Below are 21,029 nucleotides of genomic sequence, written 5' to 3'. Positions count from 1 at the left end.
AATAAATAATAATAAATACTTTTTTAACAATACCTGTATTTTATGATAATGTTCTATCAATTGCACCTTAAGAAAGGAATGTCTGTGAAGTAATAATTTATAATTCGGAAACTCGAATAAATATATTATTCGAATAAAATTATCAGAAAGTATATTTTAAAACTTCATACACTACATTAAATCAATTTAGAGGCTAGTAATTATAGAAAGTAATTTTACTCCTTCAAAATAAAACAGTTCTGAATTATAATCATATGGCAACTATAGACGACAGTCAGAGAAAAGCTCAGGAATGACATAAGTTTACCAGTAAAACGTATTTCAAAATATTAAGCATAACATCTTAAGTTGCCAGCGCACAAATAAATTACCAATAGTATTTACAAAACAAATCTTGTTACAATAATACAATAAAGTCCGTAAAATAAAAATAGAAAACTTCATAGAAGCAAAAGATTAGATACACAGCATAAAACAATTTTATAATAATCATTCCTTAATTTAATTCTATACTACATTTTAAATAGACAAAATGATTATATGAATCCACCAATAATATATTATTTTGATTACGCATCCTTAAATGAAAACTGTACGGTAGACAGTTAATTCATTTAAGTGGACCCTGGGCTCCAAAGACTTATTAAGTAAGAACTGGGCAAATGCTAATGAGAGAATGTTATTTAATATAAACGACCAGAAAATTATATTATAGTTTTAGGTTGCTTAGAATTTTTTAAATATTTTTTTTTTTATTAAATTAAAAACAAATTCCAACCGGCCTGCTACAATTTTCTTTTTTCACTCGTCTTCGTTCTTTTTTCAATCTTTTAAACTTTAGTCTGTCGTATTTCAAATTTTACATACGACTATGCGTAAAATGAACATGGCTGGACATCGTTGGTCGCTCTAACTCAACAAATCCATCATTTCATTACTACTTAGCTTTTTTATATTATTGTTACTATTCTGATTGTTATTTTGAGGTTGGTTACCCGGCAGTAGAGATTCAAACGCGGACCAATCTTGCTTCTTATTATCCTGGTTATTAGCCCATCTATTATTTAAATTAGTTGAACTATTGGGATTGTTACCCGACCAACCAGTGTTTGAAGGTAATGCTAACTGAGTGTCGAAGCCCGTAGGAATTTTCTGTTGGTATGTGTAATTTTGTGTTGGTGACGCGTAACTTTGTGTTGGTGACGCGTAACTTTGTGTTGGTGACGCGTAACTTTGTGTTGGTGACGCGTAACTTTGTGTTGGTGACGCGTAACTTTGTGTTGGTGAAGCGTAATTTTGTATTGGTGAAGTGTAATTTTGTTGCATTGTAATGTTGTAATTCGGTTTGTTGACTTGTTGTGTGGGTTTGTTGCTCAGTTGTGTGAGGTTGGACTGTAGAAGTGAACTAGTTAGGTCCACTGGTTTCGGTTGTGGCCGCGGTGGCGCTGCTATCGCTGTTGGCGGCGGTTGTTGCGAGAATTTCCTCACTGTCTCCTGTTGTTGGGCCAGTCTGTGGGAGATAGAAAATAATTTTGAGTTTACGGAAAAATAAATTAGCATATTTGGAATATGTTCTATTGTATTAGTAAAAGGTTTAAAATAACATTTTTTTTAAAGACTAGCACAAACTTGGTCTAATTTTGCCAATCCACAGGCTTCCTGTCTTCTCTCGCCATTCTCGCCTGATGCTAGTTTTATTCACAGTTGTGATGCCCCTGATTCAAGTAAAAATCTTGCCTCTCAGCAGTTTATCCTTTTATCCTTTACTCGGCTCGTACGACGAGAGCGGAGGCCACATACCACAATACTCGCCTCTGTTTATCCTCAATGCTGAGCGAGCCGTCGCTGACAGCAGGCATGGTGGCCTCTGTTTTCTCCTGAGGCTTGCTGAAGGAGAGCGTGTCTATGCCCAAACCGGAGAACATCTTGTCTATGTCTGTCTGTGCCGGCGGCGCTGCTGGGACCAGAGTGTCGGATGTCGATAGTGCTTGTTCCATTACTCTGAAAGTTAGATTCATGTGGAAATTAAATAATAAATCTCGAGTAGTATTCAAAGCGAGAAAGTTTATAAAAAACATTAACTATTGTTTATAATAAACATTGTTTTTATTAATAAGTACTTCACTTCAGTTTCTACTCTATAATCAATATAATGAAGTGCATCAATTAATAACTTAAAAAAAATATTTTTTTCGCTTTTGTAAAGTTGAATCTTTATATAACTAGGTGTAAGCTAGTCTGTTTATGTATATATAATTGAATTAAAAAGTACATACTTAGACTCATTCTGTATAGAATTCAGCTGTTCCAACTTGGCCCTATGTTCGGTTTCCACCTTCGATATCATCTGCTTGACGAGACTGATGAGTGCATTGAACTGGTTCAGAGTGAGGCCGTTTTCCACACAGAGAGGGATCAGGAACGGGAGGACCTTGGTCGCCATCACCTCTTTGGTAATGCCCAGTTTCTTGTGGCCAAGTGCAAGTTTATATATGCCTGTCAATGTGACAATTTTTTGGTTGTAACCATGCTTGTGAAGACCATGTTTATATCTCGTGGACAACCATTATGAAAGCTAGATAAGTTTGTATTAGAGATCCCCCATGAGACTGACATAGTCACGCAAAGTGCACTCAAGCCTTGTCAAAAATTTAGAAAAAAAAAAACCATGCTTGTAATTTGAACGATTAGTAGAGAAAATTATTATTCACTTTTGGGGATACAGGTGAGAGCTCCAGAGTGATCAGTCCTCTCATGCTGAGATCATTACACGCAGTTCTCCAAAAATGTAATTATACATAAAAAAAATATATTAGTCAGAAAATTTCCAAAGATTATTACCAAAACCTTAGATAATATATATCTTATAGAAAGGACGATGATGCGATGTCAGTCAAATAAATGGAGTAAACAGATAACCCACTGCTATCCCAGGGATGGTCAAAGAAAGCGAGGTGGCCTTATAACAAGGTGGATAGACGAGCTAAGCCTAACATTGGGGTCTAACTGGACAAGCGTGGCTTTAGATAGAGACCAGTGGAGGCAGTTGGAGGAGGCCTTTGCCAAAAGGCACATTGAGCTCAAAGATATTTTATGGGAAAATTTTTCAGTCGAAACTTGATCTAAGCTCAGTAATAGAAGGCTAATTATTATTATATAGGAAGGAAAAAAGCATAGGAGTTTTAGAGCATGGGTATTAAATGGATATTATTGCTGTATCTGTTATAAGATGTATATGTTTTCAGATCATAAATGGACTGTTACCTAAAATTCCCATCAGCACAGCAGGTTCTCTAGAAGGTATCTGGGGCAAAAACGGAATAATTTCGTCCAGTACAAGCCACTTGTCTAGGTGCTCCAACAGCTTCCCCAGACACAGCAAACAATTGACACGGACAGAAATATAATTCGTATTCATACACAACTTCTTTATTCGTGGCAATAGCGCATTCTTCATAGCCGGATAGTCTATCAGAGAAGCAAATGTTGGCAAAACTAAAAGACACAACTCCTGTATTTGTTGTGCGTCAGATTCTAAAGCTCTGTACAACATCGGCAATATATCACTCTTTACTTCATCCCCTGGAGTTAACTTTAAAAGCAGTTCCATCTTTTGCATAAAGATCAGCAATATTTGTATCGGATCTTGTATCATCATGACCGGTTTTAATACGGGTAGTATGAATTTTACGTATTCTTCTTTAGTGGAGTTTTCAGCTATAAGCAGAACATTTGGTAACACAAACGGCACCATTGGAGCATTGACGAATTCCTTGGTGAGACATGGTAAGATCCGATAAATGCATATCCGATGCGGCATCTTCTGTATTATCTGCGGGAGTCCCTTGTAGAATTGGGACTTTTGTAGGTTATCCCATTGGAATAAGGAATCTAAGTAATTTAGAGTTTTTACGCCCACATCTTCAAAATATGGAATCTGTGAAATAATAAATATGTTTTTAATTATGTTATTTAAATTTTTCATTGTTTTCTTTATAGTATACTTTTTTCAAAGTTAAAGACAACAAATGTATTGTAATTACAAACAAAACAAATAATTTCAATATTATTTTGTAGAAGTAATAAATATTTTTTTTTAATACAAAGGCTAAAAATGAAACAAAAAGCCATACCAACCTTTAAAAACTGATGTGGATCAGGTCTCAGTTCCGGTGTGACATTCAGCATCAGCTTTACGTACTCCCGCAGCCCGTCTGCCACACAGGACAACCGCGACGGGGCGAGGTTTCTCAATTCATTTGTGAACCTCTTAAACTTCATGTAATCATTACCTATGTTTCCTAACGTTTGATACCCCGTACTGTGCAGTACATATATCATCATGCCCAGAGAGTAAATATCACTTGCAGGGGAATGTGATGCCGACAACATGTACTCTGGAGCCAAATAATCCAGTAAAGGCTGAGTCAATGGATGCATTGCCTGGCAATACTCATTAAAAGGCCAATACGGAGCAGCACCTGTTGAATTCTGGTTCGCAATGCAGAAATCAAACCCAAATATCTTCCAGGCACCCTGCTGATTCACTATAATTGATTCCGGACATATATTATGGTGCATCAGTTTTACATCATTATGAAGGAAAGCTAAACCTTCAGCTATTTGCATCAGTCCATATTTAATTTCAAGCTCATACAGTTTGTAATTCTGCAAGTGATTGGGAACAGGCTGCGGCATGTTTTCAGTATTGCCTAAAATGTTAGCCAGACTGGCGAAAACTGGTTCTGTAGCAAATGCTAAACTTTCTCGACTTTCCTCAAGACTGTGTTGTACTGTGAGGATCTGAGGGTGTCTTAACTTAGTCAACTGAACGATGCCTCGCTTCAGGGTGTCCAACATTATATCCCTATCCGCCTTTGTCCATCTATCAAGCTGTTTCTTTTCGAATACGAAAATTGACGCTTCCTGCTTTGTTGACTTCTTGTAACCCTTGTAAATCTTCCATAATAAGCCTGAAATAAATATTCCAAGTATAGACTGTATATAGGAACCTAAAATATGTTGTTGAGCTACCAATTTGTTGATATTACCTGGTCCAGCGCTCGCAATGTATTGTGTTGCCTCGAACTCTCTTGTGACGGGGTTGCCTGGTAAAACACCCGATAACTGAGACACTGTATTACTAACTGATGAATAAAACTTATTAAATACTTCCATTGTTAAAATTATATATGCAACTTTTGTAATTGTGTTGTGAAATTAAAAATCATTACAAATTCCCAGACTCGCAGTGGGTTGAGTTGACAACACAACTGTCACTGTCAGTGTCTTAACTGCTATGCTACTGCTACTAGCATGGAAGTAAGTAGGTACTTACTAAATCCATACCACAATTACCACATTACCACCACTGACAATTTTTAAGTATTTATGGCTGACTAGCTGCGCCCCGGGGCTTCGCTCTTGTAAAGTATGAAACATATGTGTTATTGCGATTATATTCTACCCGTGTACCAAATTTCATAACAATCGATCCTGTAGATTTTGCGCACATTTTGCGTGAAAGAATAACAAACACACATACATATGTGTATCCATAGGTAAACACATCCTCACAAACTTTCACATATAATAGTATAGTAGTATAGATAATATTAGTTACTAGTAGTAGTACTAGTGTAGTTTTTTTCTTTCTTAGTAGTACAATAGTAATATCACAGATATAAGAACATTTCTGTTCATATTTGCTATGAGTAATATTTTTATAGTAGTAGCTGGAACCCAGTAGATTGACATTAATATAATAAAAATAGCTAGCAGTAAAGTTAACCCCGTAATAAATATTTTATTTGTTGGAGTGGCAAGATAAAGCGGGATGTGTCTAAATTCTTATGTAGGTATATCCGCACAGACCATTTAGTATATCCGCCATGAACAGAGCGCATGTTTTTATGAATCCAGCCAATACGCACTGAATCAAGTGACAATGGGCCAGTGGCGATCTGGTTCATGAATATATTACTTGAAATTATATTCAATGGACAGATTTTTTTTCTACTGTTATAATATATGTATTGATAGGTATGTACGCCTAGCTAGTATTGTGAGTGCTTGGAAAAAAAAACGACAGTTGACATTGACATTTTGTAAACGATAATAATTCCATTCCATAATTTGTATGTACCTACGTACGTACCTATTGTATTTGTTTTGTCTGTTCCACAGATATTCATTCAATCTCCTGTAGATAAATTAATTAAATGTCTGTGTGATGTCCTGATACTTGAAATAATGATTTACGAACAACAGTCTATCATATACTTTTTTATATTCCTCACCGTCGTACCAATAGTATTTTCCGAAAGCAACCCATACGCTGACGAGCCTTATCGACCACTAGGCCCGCTTGTAAAATGCAACTTTCTACCGATAGAATTCCTAAACTGCAAGGAGCCTTTAGACCATAAAGGCAATCACTCAGCGCGAGAAGCTGCTGGACACGGCTGTGTTAAATTTGGAGGCGTTCGTTATGAAGATGTGGAAAGAACAAAAGTGCAGTGTGAAGTGCTTAGCAACATAGAATGTCATGGGAACAGGGTTTTTTTGAAGGATGGTTTTCCTTGTGTGCGATACTCGGGCCACTATTTCACCACGACTTTGATCTACAGTATTTTATTAGGTTTTCTGGGCATGGACCGTTTTTGCCTGGGGCAAACTGGCACAGCTGTCGGCAAGCTGCTCACATTGGGTGGACTGGGCATTTGGTGGATTGTTGATGTAGTTTTATTGATAACAAATAGTTTACATCCTGAAGATGGGAGTAACTGGAATCCATATGTATAGATTTATTGTAATTTAAGGAAAATGTACATACTGTAATCTAATAAATTAATTTTTTTAAGTTTACTTTCTCTATTTAATTTAAATAAACTGCTTATGATTCAATAATTCATTTCAAAGTTGTGCTGCATATAATGTGCATATGTGAGATGTTTGTTGCACTCTTAACATGAAAAACCTATACTGGATGCAACACAAGATGCTAGTTGAATTATATTGAGGTTAACATATAAGTATATAAATAGCAAAGACAATATAGGTAACTTTAATTTTGTATTTAAATTTGTGTGGGTGTCAGTTACTGGTTTGATACCCTTTATAGACAAAATAAATATACCCAATTACTCCCCCCAATATTTCTTGTCTCATGGAAGATAAAAAAAAATCACAAATGATTTCAATTCTGATCACTGGCCAGCTATCCTTCTTTCTTAATCAAACTGCCAGACCACTAAAGATAACTTTTTAATCTAGACATAATAGGATCACCACACATAGAGAAGAATAGAATAATCTAAGAAAGTTAATGAAACTGATCTGGAATAAATAGACATTCTTAGTTTTATATAGCTTTATTAAACTTAAGCGACGAGGGCTGATGCAGTGCTTGACTCATATTTCCAGTTGGGAGGAAGCACACTCTTGGTCTTATAGTATCGGGCTAGCCTGTGGATTCTGGACTCAACAAGGATAAGACGGAATTTGCTGTCCTTGTCTTTCCTGTTGCGTTCCAAATGCTTCCTCATGGCTACGGCCTTCTTGATCAGGTAGTATAAGTCCTCAGGTAGATCAGGAGCCAGGCCCATTGCCTTCATAATTCTGAGGATCTTTTTGCCAGTGACAAATCTGACTTGGGCAACTCCGTGCGAGTCCCTGAGCATGACACCTGAAAAAAAAAGTTTATTTTTACAGTGTTTCATATATGAAGACCCCTTTATTATTACTTAGACTGGTGATAGGCATTTAAAGGGACTTCTTTTACTCCACTAAATTTATTCATTGATAGGACATGCTTCTACACTGCACCTTCAAGAGTCCACCTAGATATAATATAGTGGTGGACCACAGCTCCATTAAAAAAAAAACTGCATATTCAAATAGTTATAATCAGCACTCGGATCACAATCATAACCTGTTTTGATATACCTTTTGACTATGTACATTATGTACTTTTGTATATTATTAGAAAAAAACATTGTAAGAAACAATAATGGTAAGCCGATCTGGCATGATAGGGACCACCACTGTTCAAATGAGTTTCTTTCGGCATTTCTTCTCAGCAGTGGTCGTTCCGAAATGCCAGTAGTTTGTAGCTTGTGAGAAATAACTATAAATATAAAAATTGACGAGAAAAAGTGCCTGTGAAGATCTAATTTCTGAATAAATGATTTTAATTTTAATTTAGTGGGGTCTGCCCACAGCTCCATCTGTTGTCATCTCCACAGTTGTGGATCTATATTACCTAGAGTAATTAACTATTTATATTCAAAATTTCACCAAAACCAGGCCAGTGCTGTATAAAAGCGTGACGGACAGTCCAATGTATTGATGAATTCCAAAATACTAAGAATCTGTGTTTCATCAAAAAGAATTAGAAAATAGATCAGTGTCAGATGAAATATTGGTCTGAACTGAAAATTACGGTAACAATACGCACCAATTTGAGAGGGGGTGAGACCCTTCTTTCCAAGTTTGAATATTTGTTCCTTGACATCGTCAGCAGTAAGCTTTAACCAAGTGGGCACACTGCGGCGGTATGGCAGTGCTGATTGGGAAATACCCTTACTGAAAACATAAAACAAGCACTTTAGAACAGAACCATGTGGTCAACTTTGACTTGGTATTTAGGTTATGTATATGTCACACGTAAATTAACCACATTATTTCATAGAACATTATCACTTTTCTGAAATGTAAGATATAACGATGCAAATTACACAAGTAATTACCCAGGTGCGTGCATACGACCCATGGTTGCGGCTTTTTACAAAAATCGCCGACCTGACAACGACAACAACGGAAAGCAAAAGATGGTGGCCGCCGGACCGGAATGCGATTACAGTTCATTCAGTAATCTATTGTCAATGGTAGTTCCTAGAATATTGTAGTGTTGTACTTTAGAAAAAAACCGATAAATCGTAGTTGTGATTTTTTTATCCTGTAAAACAAACTGCCGTGCCGCTTCTTTTTTTTTTACTCGACTTGCGGGGCACTACCGTGTAAAATGTCGATATTTTGTTTGTCCATGGTTATATGGTAAGTTTTAAGGAGCTAGCAAGTACCTAGGTAGGTAGGTAGGTAGTTTTTGACTTTGACAGATCTAAAAAAGAAAAAAATACTGCAAAGCAATAGAAAGAAAGGAGGATTAGGTATTTTGATAATAAATCTGAAATTGCCCAAAAATGGCTAATCAATATGGGCTATCGGATGCAGAGTTTAATATTATTAAACAACAGGCTGCACGTCGTGCTGCTATGAGAAAAGAATTCTTGAAACAGAAGACAAATCCCTATAAACATGCTTCGGAAGCTGGCTATGTCGTGAGTATCCGTAATTTTATTACGTAATTTTGTTATTTCAATTCTCTAATAAATAGATAACTGATTATGTTTTTGTTTCCAGTTCGACAAATCCATTCAACAGTTCATGTCAATGAAGGTAACACAATATGATCATTTTAAACCGAACGCCAGGAATAGTTTATTTGGCATCGGTGCGATTATTATTCCTATGTTCGTATATGGCTATTTCATTTGGAATGACCGTGATAACCGCGAACAGAAGATCAGGTCTGGAGAGCTCCGCTACAGAGACAGATTATTCAAATTCCAGTAATTCTGTAATATATCAACTCTGTAGATACCTTAATATTGTTAGTAAATAAATCATACATTATTTATTGTTGTTTACTTCTGTTATTGACTGTACCTAATATTACTGGTTGCATAGAAAGTAAAAAACGTTTTTTTTTTTTCAAAATTAAGTAATTAGAAACTTTGGAACTGAAACTGAAAAGTGAACACTGACAATGCAATGTCATACATTCACAAAATATAAAATACTTTACTCAAAACAAGTTTGATTATTGTTCTTGATAAAAACTAGAAATGACAGATTATTGTTTCTCTGAACTTGAGTGCAAAATAATATGTGCTCAAATTGAAAGGAGAGCAAAGTATAGAAAAGAATTTTTGAAGCTTCGAACTGATCCATGTTTGCATTCAAAAGAATCTGGTTATGTGGTGAGTAATGAAATTATATAAATAGTAGAAGGGCTTTCAAAATTAGTACAATGTAGGGATCTTCAAAGCACAAGTGAAGTTTGCATTTTTGAGCTTGCATGCTTCAACACACTATAACTTCATCTTTGCTTCCCATCAGTCTACATCTAGTTTGAGGTCAAACTCAAATTTTAAATTATTTTTGGCGTCTTCCTTTGTTTCTTCTTGGGGTTTAAGAAGCAGAGAAAATAAACACTAGTCAATCACCTTGGCTGCAAATGGAGAAGGCATTGGCAAAACACTGATTTAATATTCATAATGATGCGTGCCTGGTGGGACTTAATATCAATAGGTGCATGTCGTCAAAGATGACATGCGTGCCAATGATCTCATAACTATACCGACGACTGTGTGAAGTGGGGACGAAAAAATAGGAAAGCAAACCTTGGGCTCTGATGCTCAACAGCTGTGGAAGATCCCAGGGAAACAGATGATCATGCCAGACAAGCGGTCAGTCTTAAATGTATATATATATAGGTGCATTTATTATCCTGATTCAATATCGTTATTTCAGTTTGACCCTGCTCTTCAAAGGTTCATATCTATGAAAACATGCCAATACGACCACTTCGCGGCTAACAAAATGACTAACTTTAGGGGTATAGCCTTTATCCTGCCATTCTTCATATATGGATATGCAATATGGGATCAGCGTACGAAATTTGAAATGGCGTGCCGGTGTGGTCAGATAAAGTACCGCGACAGGCTTTTTAAATTCCAATAAAGTAGAATATTGCTATAGTTATTTCTTTATTTACTATTAGAGTGACAAATAGCTTATGAAAACAATAAAATTAGATACTATTGAAGGAAATAAGTTTTATTGTAATGGTCTTGTAGCTTCCCTCGCGCAGCACAGCCGCAGGGGGTGGGGGGCAAGCCATAGCGGCCAATGAGAAGTGAACGAGTAGTAGAACAAAGAACATAGCATAACATATTGCCGCATATCTTCCTTGTCAGTGTCAAAACAATGTAGGTAGTCCACTCATATTATAGCCACTATGATTTCCAAAATACATAACCTATATATAATATTCATACATATAATTATTTAACGATCATCAAGAGACTTGTCCCTTGAGATGACGGAATCTTCAAATTTGACCATGTAAGTGGTTCCCTTGTGCCAGTGTGCAGTCACTTTTGCGGGCTGAAACAAAAAATCACAAATGAGTGGGAAAAAGGTCAAGCAGGACGCGATTTTTTGTTTTGAGAGTCTTTCTGCGTCACGAAACTGAGTTGGTAACTAAACACAAAACTAATAGTAAAATATTCACAAAATATAACATATGCACTTACAAATCCGCTCTTAGTTAACACTGCTTCTATGATGCCAGCATTGAAAATAGCACAGTTCAGGGAGCCTTTGTCCTTCGGCACGCTTATGTATTTGTTCACCTGGAATCAATCAGTGTATAATATTAAAATAGACATAATAGACAAACAATTGTTTAACTGGTGCATTTGTACCAGTTCATGAGGACAAATAGGACTTAACTAGATGTTAAATCCCTGCCCTTTCTACTTCCACAAGACTTGAATTTCCAATATATATTTTTTTTTTACCTTTTGATGACATGATGATGATAACACCAATATGGTATACCATGCTTATTTTTTTTAAATTTACAGAAGAAAAAGGTAGAATGTACATGGGTAGAATAAATCCAAACACATAAAACTTTTATCCATTCTGATGAAACTACGAATTTTCTGTTATCCTAAAATAGACATAGGTCTCAAGCTTACCAAGGCATCTTTCTCAATAATGTAGTATGTCCTTTCATCATCATTAGCATGTTCCAACTTGTCGGCTTCCTTGCCAAATAATGCCTGGAATTAGAAAACCATTGTTACACATTTATTTTTCAATTTCAAGCAATTCCCCTCCATACATTTTCTTATGGACCGTCATTTATAACATAGGAATTTGACTCACTTTCCAGAGGGTAGACTTAACAAAAAGCAGCATATTGAGAAGTTTGATTTCCCTCTTACTGTTCCGCTCTCTGACAAAATAGAGGTCCAAAAGTCTGGTTCCCACATCTTGGCCAATATCGGACAGCCTAAAACATACACACAAATCACAATTTGAAAAATGTGTTAACAACACAAAACATAAGCATGGCATGGACCACTGAGGCAGGGTAATTATGGAGTTTTAAAAGTTATATATATAGTTAATATATGCTTTCTTACTTAGTTTGTAGCTCTTGGATAGAATGTGATCGATTCTGGCAATATTGGACAATTTCTGAGAATAATAAAGCGTAAACGGAAAGTGAAATCTCTCCTTTTCCCTTGCTCAGCGGTTTGTCAAGTATCGAAGATTTCGAACGATTTGACGACATAACGTGTAATTTTGAATCACTGTTATTAATTAATAAAACCGATTGTTTCACAATAAAACATACTACAACAAATATTAAAATCTAGGTAGGAAGGATCAAAACCGTTCTCTCTTTGCATATTTGTTAAAATTTGTGACAGTGACGTATGTATCATGTCAATGTCATAAGTTTTTTTTATTGGATTGGTTGGATCATGAAATTAGTAACAGTCAACACCTACTAAGTCCATGGGTTGGATAGTTTTGCAGAGATAAGTATGCAGCACAGCAGCATATGATATTACGCATCATCACCGCGTAAATTATGCATGTTACATGTATTGATTAACTATGATAATGAGAGAAACTCGTGTTACAATATGTATGTGTAAAAACTAGCACTATGCAGTTAGCCATGTCGAGATAGGAGATCCAAAAAGTACTTACATAAAATATTCATATATATTATAAAGAGAAAATATTTATTTTTGAAAGGAAAATAAAAAAAAAACTACTGGATCGATTTTGATGAAATTTGGCACATACAGACGAATTCTTCAGGAGTAACATAAGCTACTTTTTTATTATAGTTTTACTCGAGCGAAGTCTTTTTATTATACTTATAGGTAAGTTCTTTTTTTTTTCGTAATTACTTAGGTATATACCTATATACTTTTAAAGCCAGTGCTACTTTTGCCTTTCTTCTGACCGGACCACCAGGCGTATTTTGCACGCAACGTAACATAAATTCTTTCGTTGCAGTCGGGTAAAAAGGAAATTATAAGAATAAGGATTATGTATTTCTCGAAATGCATGCATGCATTATAAAATAAAAAATGATCCCACACTAGGATAGAGGATTTATAATCACTAGGTACCATGGAATTAGTAGGTACTCCGTGGTACCTACTAATTCCATGTTTGGTACTTCTTGAATTTAAAATTGAGAACAAAAATTTAAATATGGCGCAATTAGTGTTATCTATCACGCTAATGACATGCTGTGCAAATACTATCGCAGTAGAAATTAGGTCGTCAAGTTTAGGTCATGTTATAGTTCCTTTGATCCAAAACTAACGCATAAAGAGATTGTACGAAATGATACAATCTGCCTTGCACGCATGATTATCTATACCCGTGAGTTCCCTATTCATTGCATTCAGTAAAGAAAATGTTTTTTTTTTTCTTTTGGGAATGCTATTGCTTATCAGTTCCAAAAGCTACGTGTCCCTTAGTCGCCTCCTACTACATCCATGGGACGATATGTTATATAATACCTATAGCTTTCATGGGATCTTCGTGTATGTATTCAAATTTCAGAAATTAGAATTTCAAAATCACTTTTTAAAGACAAATTTTAAAATATTTATTGTTTCTCAAAAAGCTATTGTATGTACTTTTGTAGGTATACCTTTCTAGATTCCATTCTACCAGTTTATTAACGTACACCGAAATCCATTCAATAGTTTTTGCATGGAATAATAAGAAACATCCATATATTTACTCCCCAAGTAATGTCATGTTTATGCCTAGTATTATGATTGCGAAAGTTTGTCACCTCTTAAAACAGTAAAATACGCGGGCGAAGCCGCGGGTAACAGCTAGTATAACATATTTAGTAGAAAGTATTAAGTATTGTAGACAAAAACTATGATTGAGTGGATATGAAAATGTGAGTAGGTAATTACTAGAAATAAAACAAGATCTAATTAACAAAAACTTTATATAAAGCATAATAACAGCGCCGTAATAATTATAAGGTACGTCGTTAAATTATACTGAGTTAGATATTACAATTATAAAAAAAAATATATACTACACATTCATAAAGTACCACATATTTTTCTGTCCACCTCTACTGCTAGGACGAGCGACGGGTGTGCATTGTCGAATTTCAACTTTGTCCCCCTTATATGTTAAGTTCGAAATTGTACAGCTGATGAATAATGCCAGATTTTAGGCTTTATGTGTACGAGTACATGTTGAAATTAGACATGGCAGAATTGTAATGCCGGCTCCACACTATCGCCCAACTCTGACATAATGTTGACGCGAATGAATGTACATTGCGTCTAGTTTGTAAGTGCTTATATTTACCGTAATGAATAACCAGCAATGTATGTCAAATCCGCCAAGTTCAGCGCCAACTTGTCCGCGATAATGTGGAGCCAGCACGATGAGACGATTCCTCTCGTCCGAATGTGGCCTTACCCCCTAACGCCCATTACATTTAACGTAAGTCAACATCGTGTTTCAATGGTTATTCAATAGTTATTTTTTTAAATGAATGAATATTTTTTATTGCATAAAATGTGAAAAACAGTTCTTGTTCTGGTACTTATATTTCAAAAAAAAATAGATTCTATTGAAAACCTTTGAGAAATGATTCAAAATCGACACCCTGTTTTGGTATAATAGGTGCATTTTTCAGAACTATAAATTATCTCAGCGAGTCGACTCTGGCGTTCAAAGTGTGGACTAATACCGCATCAAGAACCTTAAATTGTCAATTACAATACAAAAACAAATTTGAGCAAAGAACCTTACGCACAGCGGCGTATTTGAAAAATTTAAAGTTGTCCCACAATCGTGTCCCAATGGTATTGCAGTAGTAAGTTTCAAGGTTTCAAGACATAATGAAAGTTTTTTACTATTGTTTAAAAAAAAAAATTGACATTGAAAATCTTTACGATATTAATTACATCACGCCATTTAGAAAAACATGCATTAGAATGGCAGAATTATTATACAAGTTGAATCTTCACGCTCTAAAAAAACACCCGCATATTGAGGAAGTCGTTTTTATACGCAGTTTGTGTAATGTATTAAAGAGCGCACAGTAATTATGTAATGTTCTAAATTGCAACATTTATAATGTATCTTATATAAAGAACAACGTTTAAAGTTGTATGTGATCACTTGATTACAAACACTATGACAGTACACAAAATGTGTATTAGGCTTTGGGGCGCCACGCCGGCGAATGCAGCAAGAAGAAGGATGTAAGAGAGTGGATACAATTTCTAAATTGTGTATGCGAGTTAAAAATTGAGAAATTATCTTATTCTATTATTTGAGGGGCGCAGACAATAATTCAATTGAAATGGGATACAAAAAATAATTGGCATCTATAATAGTATATACATACATACACAATCACGTCCACACAGTATTAGTAGGATAAAGCTTACATGTCTCCCCTGCCCGTGTCATTTATATACTGATTTATATAACATTATATATGCAAATTATTGTGGATAAAATAAAACATTTGTTAAAATTATTATCTACGTATTTCCGTAACGAGTTCTCAGACAAGACTGTAAATTTTGGCTAAGCAGGGGCTTTCTTTTTTAAATTATGATCAACCGGTTTCAATTTGTTCAAAGTTTAAATTTATTTGAAGAATCTGCTTGAAGGCAAACAAAATCACATGATAACATTGTATAATAATCAATAGTACGCTATTGACCTTGTAATAGTATGACTTGACCAGTCCAGTATCCAAAAAGTGCACATTTGTTAGTGCAGCACATCCGATCCAATCCGCAAAAATATCTGAACATCAAATTATCAATTAGCTTTACTTTAATATGGACATTTTTAATCCTATATTGCGTGGGTAGTGATGATAACACAATGCTAAATCCGCGGGGGCAAAGTGTAAATGATAATTTATTTCAACAAAAAAAAAACAGTAGTATTGTGATGTATTCGATAAATTTCCGTTTTTGTAGGAACAATATATAAAGTTTACTGAGAATTTGTGTCTTAATTATAGGGGCTTACATTGAGGACACTGAGCTCCGAAGCCCAAAGGTGGCGGGAGAAACCAGAATAACGCTCAGATGAAAGATAGATGTTTTTTTTTCGAATATTTAAAACTAAAATATAAATAATCTGTACAGGGTTGCTTTTGTATTAGACATACAGTATAACGTTTTTTTCTCTTACGGGGTAGACAGAGCCAATTGTTATACTCGAAGACCACGTTTAGCTGTATGGACGACTTATTGGTGGAAGTGAAGTAAGCCACTGCATAAAGGGTTAATAAATAAAACGTAGACGAATATGAACACACTTCTTCCATAATGATTCAAAAAGAACTGCCCTCCAATCTAACATCAGCTGGATGTCAAGCGAACCGCGGTCATTCCGGCATTTCATACAGATTCGGTTACAAGTTTATCTTCAAATTGCTTTGACAATGGCAGCGTTTGTTTACGTTTCAATGTTTATGCGAGAATCTATTCTCGATAAGACCGTAAAAAATAGAGGAACGATCGAAGTTCAATTGCGATTCAGCTGAATTTCTTAACGCAATGAGGGGCCGATTGTGTTTAGAAACACTTTTCTGCAGAAAATTGGAATACATAGTGATATTTAATTAAATAATTTTTAAACAAAATATGTATCTAAATTAATTTACTATGCATTAAGCACGTTCCAGGTACTATAATTTGACTTAATTATATGTTTAGTACCTATTTTTAGTAATTTAACATCTCTAATCGGTTAAAAACAAAAAGGTGAACCGATTTCACATATCTTTGGCTGTTATGAAAGTTTTTTTAAAGTTTAGGTACATTGTAATATATAATCACAAAAAAAAATTATTTTTCAAAATTTACTCTCAAAAAAGAAATACCTAGTTTCAAATTAAAATAGTGGCAGAATTTACATATTCTCCAATAGTATTATATACATTATATTTATGTAAAAGAAATAAAACTATTTCCCATCCAAAAACAATTCCCTCTTTGAAATTAGAATAAATAAATATGACTAATGAATGAAGTCCCAGATTTTTTATGCATGGCCTGATTACACATACCTATCATTATAGATAGATAAATTTTTGCAATCCTATTTATTTGCCAGTCATGGGTTGATATTCTACCAAATGTTCTCAATGTACTTATTATTATAAAGAGCATTTGTGAGTTTGTATATTTGAGGCAGGTAAACTCAGAAACCGAATCAATTTCAAAAATTCTTTCATAATGATGAATTTTTGAAATCGATTCGGGTACATTATCCAAGATTGCTATAGGCTATCTTATCTCAAAATTCCCACGGGAGCGAAGTCCCGGGCAACATCTAGTCTAGAATATGTGTAGAAAATAATTGGCATCTAATTTATATTATTAAAGGTTTAAACACCAACAAATAAAAAACTAACGGGTATGTTAAGGGAATATGTGGTTTAAAATGGCTGAAGAACAGAAAGAAATAAAAAATCTGACAAACAAACCTTTGTGAGACCGTTTACAAATCTATTTCAATGTGTGTTTTCACACCTTACCTATATTATTATGTTATATGTTATAAAATTATGCTTAATCAATGTCACATCGTAACTATTCTAGATGTGGAGTCAATTATATACAGTGAAGTTATAAACATGCAAGAAGTAACAGAGATAATATTCTATTAATAATAATGACGGTTGACGCGAATTCACGTGTAGTGAGATGTATATTCCCTTACAAAAATTGCATGTTCGTGTTGTGTGAATGTACGCTATAGTAAGAGCGAAAAACGAGTAAGTTAAATGGGAATGCGCACACAATTTTGAATGGGTCAATTAAATCTTCAATAAAGAATTTATTTTTCTAATATCTGACATTATAAAGTTATATACTTCACTTCTTACTTCGTTTACTACTTCAGTTTAAATAAATGTTGTGAATAACAAGTATACGAAGGTCTGCATTGACTTTGTAGGAGACATAAATAACCATTTTAACATTTGTGATAAGTGTTAAGGTTGTTAATTGTGGTCGACCAAATCAAAAGGGACCTTATGGCGGCTAACACTTAGGTCTTTATTCCCGTTGTTCCAATACAAAACAACGGCAATAAAGACCTAAGTGCTAGCCGCCATAAGGTCCATTTTGATTTGGACAACCACAATTTTATATGTAAGAGGTATATAACTTTAACAGAAAATAGTGTTGATTGGACAAATTGTTTACTTATTTAGAGCCATCAGGCATCCCACTGATGGACATATTGTAAATGACAAAAATGATTTAAGCATTGCTTAGTAAAGGTACCTACTCTTAAGGTTGCGCCATCAAATTTGACGTTGATTTTAACCTGCATGCCATCATGAAAAATTTAACAGAACTTCTATTCCGTCTGCTACTCTTTGCATGTTTTTAGAGTTATTATCTCTAACAGCAAGTGGACTGGACAGTTTCTGCCTCGAGTAAGTTGAAATCCATACCATTGGGCCTGTTGAAGCCCGTTTTGATACCATCCCAACCATCTTCGACTTTATATTCCCCTGTTTGGATGCGGTTGTACACTTCTTGAGCCACCAGCACAAAGGCTTCTTCTACATTTTTTCCGCTTTTCGCTGATGTTTCTATGTGATGAAGACCTGTAGTGAATTAATTATGTTACTTTGTTATTCATAAAAAGTATACTTTAAACTGTTTGGTTACTATTACACTTTAAAAACATTCTAGAAAAAAAAAGTATCTTTTTAAATAGCATAGTGGGCAAACAAGCATGTAGATGGCCTGATGACAAGCAAACACCGCAACACATGGATATGTCTAATGAAGAAAACCATTTAAACATTGGCATTTTGTTCATAAACAAAATCTGAGAGCAATCATAATTTGTAGTTCATATGTAGTGATAACATACTATACATCCTTAAACATTATTTGAATCAATGTCACCATTTGGTTGAGACCACCTTGAGTCATTTAGTTCAAAGTATATTTAAATAAATTATCATATACCTACCTATTATTGTAAAGTATGAGGCATTAACAAAGATCATTGGAGCAAGAAAATTGCAATATGATCTACTTTCAGGCCAAGGTACCTATTTTATAAATCAATAATATTTTTTTTCTTATACTACTTTGGCTACAGTTGTGACATAGGGATATGTTAGACCTTGTGTCATTGATAATTTTTATTTCTATTATAAATTTCATCTTAATCAGCCTAGCAGTTTAACTGTGCAAATAATAGACAGCCTTTCCATTTAAAATATTAGTATAACACATATCAAAGAAACAAATAAAAAAATATATTTCTCTTTAAGGACCTGTAAAAAATTTAATATTTACCATTTTCTTCAGCGAACATCCTGGCCTCTTCACAAGTCACTTCTCTCCTAGCACTGTTCTTGTTGTCACCAACTAAGTCTATTTTGCAGCCAACCAGAGCGAACACAGGCCTATGTGGCTCTATGTGTCGCTTCGCCTCCATCATCCAAAGAGGTATATGCTCAAAACTAGATCTATTACACACATCGTACACTAACAAAGCGCCAACAGAATTTCTATAATAAGACTTTGTGATAGATCTGAAACGCTCTTGTCCTGCGGTATCCCACAATTGTAATTTGATTCTCGTGCCATCCTGTACTTCTATAATCCGCGCAAAGAAGTCCACTCCAACTGTAGGATCGGACATCTACAAAATAATACGCAATTTAAAATCCAATTTTATCAAGCGCTGTTTATCCATACGAAAACAATGGTAAAATGTTACCTCAGCGAATTTCCCATCAGTAAAATATTTTAATAATGAACTTTTGCCTACAGTACTATCTCCAATTAGGATCAGCCTGAATTGGTAATCAAATATTGGATCAACCATTTTTCTAATTTCACTTTCAATATCATAAAATTCTTATTCACAACAATGGTTTGCTCAAAAATTACGTATTATTTACGTACGACAATGACAATTGACAAATAATTCGAATGAAATGAATGACAACCAAAGACAATTTAGCCAATCACATGAACTTCCGTTATCCGTGATCTAGGGATGAGATTATTCAGTGAGAATCAAGATATATCGTTAAATCTTTAGGAATAAAAAAATATAATATATGTTGCACACCACTCTATTATTTATGTTGCATAAACTAAAAAATCATTCGTTTTGATACTCTCTGATCTGAACGGAATAATTCTGTACTGTCCATGGAGTATTACTACACATTTATCCCGCCAGAGTACAGCACTGTATGTTAGGTACACATAAGCTTTGCTGCCTTTTGCTATCTCGATTATAACGTATTGGCTTTGTAGATCTGAATGCCTCAATTAATTAAAGTTCCTTTATATTAAATCATTTTATTTCTCTTTTATTTCTATCAGCTACATTTTAACGTCTTACAAATTTTAACCATTTTTCACAACAACAATGTCACTCTATGAGATAACCATAAACAATATAATATAATAGAATATAACCTTTAAATGTGGTGGCTGTCCACTAACTTACTTATACTCAACACTCTTCCTCAGACATCACATTTAAAATTCCTAACTTAACAACAAATTCTTTTAAACAAAACTTACTAACAGGCTTAGTAAAAATATCAGCTAATTGGTTATTAGTACTTATATATTCAACTTTAACAAAACCTTGCTCAACCTTTTGTTTTATAAAATTATATTTAATTTCTAAATGCTTCAGTTTTCTTTGATCATAAGTTTGAACAGATTTGATAGTGCTTTGATTATCTTCAAAAATTTTAAAATCCTTTACTTCAATATTTAAATCATTTAAAATCTTAATAACAAAACAAGACTCAACACAAGCTTCACAAAGTGCTACCAATTCTGCTTCCGTCG

At 34.5% G+C, this 21,029-nt stretch overlaps 6 protein-coding genes across 6 annotated transcripts; 2 read left to right on the top strand and 4 right to left on the bottom strand.

Moving 5' to 3' along the window:
- Window positions 1-106: 106 nt before the first annotated feature.
- On the bottom strand, window positions 107-5,263 carry LOC128671876 (uncharacterized protein). The gene is made up of 6 exons (XM_053748697.2): window positions 5,052-5,263; window positions 4,138-4,973; window positions 3,265-3,937; window positions 2,277-2,496; window positions 1,813-2,001; window positions 107-1,510 (listed from the first exon to the last, which is right to left on the bottom strand). The coding sequence occupies exons 1-6, from the start codon at window positions 5,176-5,178 to the stop codon at window positions 910-912; spliced, it is 2,646 nt and encodes an 881-aa protein (XP_053604672.1). The 5' UTR covers window positions 5,179-5,263; the 3' UTR covers window positions 107-909.
- An 844-nt stretch (window positions 5,264-6,107) lies between these two features.
- Window positions 6,108-6,861, top strand: amrt (amaretto). The gene has a single exon (XM_053748703.2). The coding sequence runs from the start codon at window positions 6,253-6,255 to the stop codon at window positions 6,802-6,804; it is 552 nt and encodes a 183-aa protein (XP_053604678.1). The 5' UTR covers window positions 6,108-6,252; the 3' UTR covers window positions 6,805-6,861.
- A 493-nt stretch (window positions 6,862-7,354) lies between these two features.
- Window positions 7,355-8,909, bottom strand: RpS13 (Ribosomal protein S13). The gene is made up of 3 exons (XM_053748704.1): window positions 8,751-8,909; window positions 8,459-8,586; window positions 7,355-7,687 (listed from the first exon to the last, which is right to left on the bottom strand). The coding sequence occupies exons 1-3, from the start codon at window positions 8,771-8,773 to the stop codon at window positions 7,383-7,385; spliced, it is 456 nt and encodes a 151-aa protein (XP_053604679.1). The 5' UTR covers window positions 8,774-8,909; the 3' UTR covers window positions 7,355-7,382.
- Window positions 8,910-9,103: 194 nt separating this feature from the next.
- ND-B15 (NADH dehydrogenase (ubiquinone) B15 subunit) lies at window positions 9,104-9,698 on the top strand. Its single transcript, XM_053748705.2, has 2 exons — window positions 9,104-9,341; window positions 9,424-9,698. The coding sequence occupies exons 1-2, from the start codon at window positions 9,204-9,206 to the stop codon at window positions 9,634-9,636; spliced, it is 351 nt and encodes a 116-aa protein (XP_053604680.1). The 5' UTR covers window positions 9,104-9,203; the 3' UTR covers window positions 9,637-9,698.
- A 1,115-nt stretch (window positions 9,699-10,813) lies between these two features.
- Trs31 (TRAPP subunit 31) lies at window positions 10,814-12,564 on the bottom strand. The gene is made up of 5 exons (XM_053748702.2): window positions 12,282-12,564; window positions 12,022-12,148; window positions 11,832-11,915; window positions 11,382-11,480; window positions 10,814-11,232 (listed from the first exon to the last, which is right to left on the bottom strand). The coding sequence occupies exons 1-5, from the start codon at window positions 12,431-12,433 to the stop codon at window positions 11,134-11,136; spliced, it is 561 nt and encodes a 186-aa protein (XP_053604677.1). The 5' UTR covers window positions 12,434-12,564; the 3' UTR covers window positions 10,814-11,133.
- Window positions 12,565-14,117: 1,553 nt separating this feature from the next.
- Window positions 14,118-20,139, bottom strand: Rab39. The gene is made up of 3 exons (XM_053748629.1): window positions 19,933-20,139; window positions 19,506-19,854; window positions 14,118-18,799 (listed from the first exon to the last, which is right to left on the bottom strand). Exons 1-3 carry the CDS (start codon window positions 20,038-20,040, stop codon window positions 18,591-18,593), a joined length of 666 nt encoding a protein of 221 aa, XP_053604604.1. The 5' UTR covers window positions 20,041-20,139; the 3' UTR covers window positions 14,118-18,590.
- Window positions 20,140-21,029: the final 890 nt, after the last annotated feature.

Source organism: Plodia interpunctella, chromosome 8 (genome assembly GCF_027563975.2).
Source record: "Plodia interpunctella isolate USDA-ARS_2022_Savannah chromosome 8, ilPloInte3.2, whole genome shotgun sequence".
Lineage (NCBI taxonomy): Eukaryota > Metazoa > Arthropoda > Insecta > Lepidoptera > Pyralidae > Plodia > Plodia interpunctella.
The sequence above is the reverse complement of the archived record's forward strand: the minus strand, read 5'-3'. Positions and strand labels throughout refer to the sequence as shown.